This window comes from Equus caballus, chromosome 25 (genome assembly GCF_041296265.1).
Source record: "Equus caballus isolate H_3958 breed thoroughbred chromosome 25, TB-T2T, whole genome shotgun sequence".
Lineage (NCBI taxonomy): Eukaryota > Metazoa > Chordata > Mammalia > Perissodactyla > Equidae > Equus > Equus caballus.
In genome coordinates, this window is record NC_091708.1 from 14966002 (window position 1) to 14973449 (window position 7448).

A 7448-nucleotide genomic window follows, 5' to 3' on the forward strand; every position below is an offset into this window, starting at 1 on the left:
TGCCCTCCTTGCACAAACCGTTCCCTTTGCCCAAACTACTCTCTCTCCACATCTCTATATTGCTGTCTTTTTTATGATTCAGGTGTCAATTCAAATGTCAGCTTCCTAGCAAAGCTTTCCCTAATCACCAATCACAAGGAGTCCCCTGTCACTCTACATATCAAAGTACCTTTTATTGCTTTAATTATACCGCCCATCACTAGCTAATACTTTCTTGTTTGTTGACTCAGTTGTTTGTTAGTTTCCCCGTCCTAGAATGTAACCTTACCTCTTTTGTATCCTGCTGAATTCTCAGTATTACCTTGGTACCCAGCCTGTGGTAGGTTCTCAACAAATCCCCAGTAATCTGCATTTTTATAGGCATCTGAGGTTTGGTCCACAGATCACGCTTTATGAAACACTGTTGTAGGCGTTATAGATCCCTAATACTTAGAAAGAACTGGCCCAGGCCTTCTAGATGGTTATTCTGGCAAAGTGAAACCTGAAGAATGATGGCATAAGTCAAGCACTAGCATCGAGTAACACAGGCGGAGTCAGCGTAACATGAAATTTACATATAGTCAAAATTACTCTTTTGAACCCCTGAGGAGGGCGCCGCAGAAGAGACCACATTCCATCTCAGGTTTTTCTCCAATGTTGAAACGAATTGCTGTTTCTTAAATGGGCCCTGAGCAAACAGCTGGCTTGCATTTGGAACCATGTTGTATGAAACATGCTCTCAATGCTGTGAGATACGAGTACTCTCAGTACCACGCAGGTGCACAGACCAACCGCGGGAATGGCACGAGTTACTGAAGGAACAGTAGACCAAGGTCTCACAGCGCACGACTCCTCTGGGGCACATGCTTATTCAGTGGGCTGGTGGCAGGACTGCCTGCTTCTTTTAAATCATTTCTCTTTGTCATTTTTTGTTCTCTTGCTCGTTGAGAAAGACGAAAAGATAATAAACTGGTAACTGAGAAGAGGAGAACATTTCAGACCAACAGGATGGAAAGGAAGGAAACAGTGAGATGAGAAATGTACAAAGAAAGGGAAAAGTGTGAGTAATACATTTAAATAGAAAGGAAGATAGAAATCTATAAAAGTGAAAATAGAGTAGAGGATCCTTAGGATTAAATTGCACTTAGCCAAAATAATGGAGAAATCAAAAAAAGAAAAAGATACATGGTTGGAATAATAAAAAGGTAGAGTTCCTGAAAGAGTTCTTCACTTTCCTTTGCTCCTCTTTAGCTTTACATGCTGCTGCTCTCTCTGGTCATGTCAGCACCGTGAAGTTATTATTGGAAAATAGTGCTCAAGTAGATGCCACTGATGTCATGAAACACACCCCACTTTTCCGAGCCTGTGAGATGGGACACAAAGATGTGATTCAGACGCTTATTAAAGGTTAGTTATTCAGAGTGCTCCTAGTCTAAAGGTACAAACTTCCGGTTACAAAATAAATGTCACAGGGATGTAATGTACAGCATCGTGCCAATAGTTAATAATACCATATTGCATATTTGAAAGTTGCTAAGGTCTTAAAAGTCCTCATCATAAGAAAAGAAAATTTCGGGGACTGGCCCTGTCGCCGAGTGGGTAAGTTCACGTGCTCCACTTTGGCGGCTCAGGGTTTCACCGGTTCAGATCCTGGGTGCAGACGTGGCACCGCTCATCAGGCCATGCTGAGGCAGCATCCCACATGCCACAACTAGAAGGACCCACAGCTGAAATATACAACTATGTACTGGGGGGATTTGGGGAGAAAAAGCAGAAAAAAAAAAAGATGGCAACGTTGTTAGCTCAGGTGAAAATCTTTTAAAAAATAATAAAAATGAAACCCAAAATATACTTAACAACTCTTAAAAAAAAGAAAATTTTTTTGTAAATCTGAAAATAATAAAGTGATTATTTATTTAATAATGAGGAAAGAGAGTGCTCCTAATAAGTCACTGTCAAGAGGTAGGAATTCTTGCATCACCGTCTGAAATACAGCTTTACGGAGCAGAGGGCCTCCTGGGTGGCCGGGTGGCCAGGAGAGCTCTGTACCTAACACCGGGAAGCTCCAGGTCACTCCAAGCTCCACCTGTTGGTAGTTGTTTGGTTTTGGAGAAGTTGCCTGCCTGATCCTCAGTTTCCTTTCATATAAAAGGGAAACAATTCCTACCCTGACCGATTTACGGGCTTATTGTAAAAATCTGAAGTGGATGACACATGTGGAAGCATTTTGTTAAGAGTAAGGCATTTCAGGGACAGTTATATTTTTTAAACTTCTATTCTTTTTGATAAATGCTCTCTATACAGTGTTAGACGTTTGTATTATATTTTTGCTTTTTCAGGTGGAGCAAGGGTAGATCTAGTTGACCAAGACGGACATTCTCTTCTACACTGGGCAGCGCTGGGAGGAAATGCTGATGTTTGCCAGATACTGATAGAAAATAAGATCAATCCAAACGTGCAGGATTATGCGGGAAGAACCCCTTTGCAGTGTGCTGCGTACGGGGGCTATATCAACTGCATGGCGGTGCTCATGGAGAACAACGCCGACCCGAACATCCAGGACAAAGAGGTGGAGAGCCTGCATCTTTTCTATGCTGTTTGCTCTGAAGTGCTCCGAGTATTCCTTCTTTGTAGCTAAAATTAAGTAAAACAACAATTTACCGAATGAAGAGATCACTCACAAATCTGTTCATTAGAAATGATTTTTACTTGTCCGTGTTCTCTTCTAGTCCTTTTCTGTATCTCCATATATAACAGTAAAGTCATAATATAGAATGCAAATAATTTTATAGCTTTTATAAATATGTATTCATGGCATATGTTTCTGTATGTATAAAAAGATATGTGTATGTATATATATATATATATGATATGATGTTACAAGCCACATTTTGTTCTGTTCACTTAAAATTATCACCAATATTTTTTCGTTTGGTATATAATCTTTTTCATAATCATAGATGCTTAATATTCCACAGTTCTAAGAGGTTTATGTTTAGTCATTCATTCAATCCTCACAGCAACTCTATAAAGTAGTTACTATTATTATTTCCATTTTATAGAAGAGGAAATTGAAGCTCATGGAGCTTAAATAATTACCCTAAGGCTACAACAGTGGCAGGGGTGGTGGGGAGGTTAGTCCAAACTATTCCTGTAACCCAAATTTTAGAATTAAATAAGCAACTTCCTATTGCTGGCCACTGTTTCATTATTATAGATCATGTAGCATTAATCGGCTTTGTGCATTTAACTTTTTTTTTCTTTTGGATTATTCCCTTAGAATAATTTTCCCTAAGTGAAATTACTGAGTCAAAGTAATGAATGATATATGAATGTGATTAGGCTCTGATCCCAGACTCGAACTGTTTCTAAAACGTGGATTAATCTGTGCTTTCCCCAGCTATATAGTAATGTATTGATTTCTCTCAATTTAGCCAATATTAACTTTCTTTGCTGGTTTAATTACTTTAACTCTTTAAAAATAGTGGCATATTAATTGTGTTTTCCAGGTCAGAAAATATATTCTCTCTTAATTCATTCAATAAACTTTTGCTAAGATTGTTAGTAACACAATGAAAAATATGTAAAATGTGGTTCTTATACCTATCTTATCGGAAATGCATCTTTTATAATTTTTAGTACCTTTTGCATTTTTTTAAAAGTTCCCAATCTCTTACATAAGCTACTTTCCAATTCTATTAATTTTTATGTGTGTTGTTTTGGATTATCTACATAAACAATCATACTATCTGTGAATAATATTTTTATTTTTTTCCTTTCCAATCCTTAGGCTTTTTAATTTTTTGTTTTGCCTTACTGAACTGGCTAGGACCTCCAGTACAATGTTGAATAGAATTGGTAATAGCTGACATCCTTAACTCATTCTCTCCTCTCAAGAGGAAAGCTTTAACTATTTCACCATTGAATATGTTTGCTCTAGGTTCTCATATATTTCTAGTTGCTAAGAGTTTTTAAAATTACAATTAGCTGTTTAATTTTTGTCAGATACTATTTCTGCATCTATTGATATGATCGTATTATTCTTTTCCTCTTTTCTGTTTATATGGTGAATTATGGTTGTTGGTTACATTGTTGTTTTTTGCAGGGGAAGATTTGCCCTAAGCTAACATCTGTTGTCAATCTTCCTCCTTTTTTCTTCCTTTCCCCCCCCAAGTCCCCAATACACAGCTGTGTATAGTTGTAAGTTCTTCTTGTTCTTCTATGTGAGCCACTGCCACAGCATGGCTACTGACAGATGAGTGGTGTGGTTCTGCACCCAGGAACCGAAGGACACTGAAGCAGAGCGTGCTGAACTTGAACGGCTAGGCCATCAGAGCTGGCTCGATTACATTGTTTTTTCAGATGTTAAAGCACCCTTTTATTCCTGGAGTAAGCCCCACTTATGATATATATGTTTGTAATATATAGAGAGATGGATTTCATTTGATAATATTTTGAGATTTTTGCTTCCATGTTCATGAGAGAGATTGATGTATGATTTTCCCTTCGTGTATTGTACTTGTCAGGTTTTGGTAGCCAGGTTATGCTGACCTTATAAAAAGAGTTAGGAAGTAGGCCCTTCTGTCTTATTCTCCTAAAGAATTTGTGTAAGATTGGTATTACTTCTTCCTTAAGTGTTTGGAAGGATTCTCTGGTGAAGTCATCTGGTCTAGGGGTTTTCTTTGTGCAAAGGTTGTTAATAACTGATTCAGTTCCATTAATAATTACAGGACTACTTAAGTTTTCTGATTATTTCCTTTCAGCTTTGGTAAGTTGCATTTTTGGAGAAATTTATCTATTTTATTAAAAATGTCAAATGTAGGGCTGGCCCCAAGGCCTAGTGGCTAAGTTCAGCATGCTCCAGTTCAGTGGCCTAGGTTCAGTTCTCAGGCGTGGACCTACATCCTTCTTCAGCAGCTGTGCTGTGCCAGTGATCCACATACAACATAGAAGAAGACTGGAACAGATGTTAGCTCAGGCCAAATCTTGCTCAGCAAAAAAGAAAAGAAGTCAAATATATTTGCATAAAGTTGGTCACATATTCTCTTATCTTTTTTATGTCTGTAGGACCTATAGCAATTTCCTCTTATTCTTTCCATGCATTGATAATGTGTGTTGTCTCTTTTTAAAAAATTTTATGTCTTGCTTATTCATCTTTTCGAAGGACTTCTGTCTTTGTTAATTTTCTATATTTTAAGGGTTTTTTTTACTATTTCATTGATGTTTACTGTTATCTTTATTATTTCTTGCCATCCACTTCATCAGGTTTGATTTACTATTTTTTTAAAGGTTCTTTAGATGAAAGTTTAAATCGTTGATTTTTTTTTTTAAGATTGACACATGAGCTAACATCTGTTGCCAATCTTCTTTTTTCTTCCTCTTCTTCTTCTTCTTCTCCCCAAAGCCCCCCAGTACATAGTTGTATATTCTAGTTGTGAGTGCCTCTGATTGTGCTATGTGGGAGCCTCAGCATGGTCTGATGAGCGGTGCCATGTCCGTGCCCAGGATCAGAACTGATGAAACCCTGAGCTGCCAAAGCAGAGTTTGTGAATATAACCACTCGGCCGTGAGGCCGGCCCCTAAATCATTAATTTTTTAAATATTCTTCACCAATATATGTCTTTAAGCATGCTGCTTCTTCTAAGCACTGCTTTAGCTGTATCCTACAAGTTTAGATAAATTGTACCATCACTATCATTCAGTTCAAACATTTTCTAATTTCTATTTTGATTTATTATTTGACCCATAGATTATTTAGAAGTGTATCGTTTAATTTCCAGGCAGATGGGCATTTTCCCATTATCTCTTTGTTATTGGTTGTATTAGTTTCCTATTCCTGCTGTCACAAATTACCACAAACTTAGTGGATTAGAACAACACAAATTTATTGTCTTACTGTTATGGATGTCAGAAGTCCAAAATGAGTGTCACTGGACTAAAACTCAAGGTGTTGGCAGGACTGCATTCCTTTTGGAGGCTCTAAGGGAGAATCTGTTTCCTTGACTTTTCTAGTGTCTAGATGCTGCCCTCATTCCTTGGCTTGTGGCCCCATACCTCCGTCTTCTAAGCTAGCAGTGACTGGTGAATCTTTCTCACACTGCATCACTCTGGCACTCAACCTCCTGCCTCCCTTTTCCACCTATAAGAACCCTTGTGATTACATCAAGTGTACCCAGAAAATCTAGGATATTCTCCCCATGTCAAGGTCAGTTGATTAGCAACCCTAATTCTATCTACAACCTTAATTCCCCTTTCCATAGAACATAACGTAATTACAAATTCCAGAGAACAGGATATAGACATCTTTGCAAGGGAATGTATTATTCTGCCCACCACGCTGATTTGCAGCTTAAATTTTACTGTGATGAGAAAACATATTCTGAATTATTTTAATCTTTCGAGACTTTCTTTATGACCCAGCATATAGTTGAGTTTGGTAAATGTTCTATGTATGCTTGAAAAGAGTACTAATTTTGTCATTGTTGGATGCAATGTTTTGTATATATCACTTCGGTCCAATTTTTACATTAGTTTGTTCAGGTCTTCTATATCTTTACTGCTCTTTTATGTTGGTTCTATAAACTATCATAAAAGATGGGTTAGAAATCTCCCTCTGTGATTATGGATTTGACTATCTTCCCTTTTAGTCTTGTCCATTTTTCCCTGTATATTTAGAGGCTGTGTTATTAAGTGCAGACAGCTTTAGGATTGTGATATCTTCGTCTTTAACTTCTTTAACACTGTGAAATATCCCTCTTTATCTCCAGCAATGCTTCATACCTTCCTTATCTTTCATGACATTGAAACCTTTTAAGAATACAGGCCGTTTATTTTATAGAATTTTACTCAGTTTGGCTTTGCCTGGTGATTCCTCATGATTAGCTTCAAGTCTTACATTTTTGGATAGAATATTATGTAAGTGATGCTGACTGTTTCTCAGAGTATCACCTCTGGAGACATGTGATGCCCCTTAACGTAGTATTAATTTTGATCATTTGCTTAAGATACCATCCACTTTCTCCACTGCATACTTAATGTTTTCCCTTTTTGTAGTTTAAGCAATTTGGGAGAATTGCTATATTTTGAGTTAGCATAAATAACTATGTGTCCAAAAATACCTACTTCAGATGTACTTAATTTTTGTTCCCACTTGTAGGGAAGAACAGCTTTGCACTGGTCCTGTAACAATGGATACCTTGATGCCATTAAATTACTCCTAGACTTTGCTGCTTTCCCTAATCAGATGGAAAACAATGAAGAAAGGTAAGCTGTTGATAAAAATTGTGCGTTGTTGTTCATCTCACATTCTTTCTGCCTAAAACCTCAAGTTTACTTACTGGTTCAGAAAGAATAAGTATACTCATAAGGAAATGCTACGCTGAGAAATCCTGAATCACAAGAAAACAACGAAAGTTCCTTGCAATGTTGATTTAGAATCATAAGAGTTTAAAGCTAGTTAGACCTTTGGA

At 37.3% G+C, this 7448-nt stretch overlaps 1 protein-coding gene across 3 annotated transcripts in view; it reads left to right on the forward strand.

Annotated features, from left to right (window-relative positions):
• Positions 1-7448, forward strand: part of INVS (inversin) — a 223837-nt gene that overhangs the window by 90119 nt on the left and 126270 nt on the right. For all 3 annotated transcript variants that reach the window (XM_005605658.4, XM_070250815.1, XM_070250816.1), the window contains 3 exons: positions 1231-1386; positions 2319-2548; positions 7136-7242. In XM_005605658.4, coding sequence (XP_005605715.2) covers positions 1231-1386; positions 2319-2548; positions 7136-7242 — 493 coding nt within the window. The remainder of the gene's footprint in view (positions 1-1230; positions 1387-2318; positions 2549-7135; positions 7243-7448) is intronic.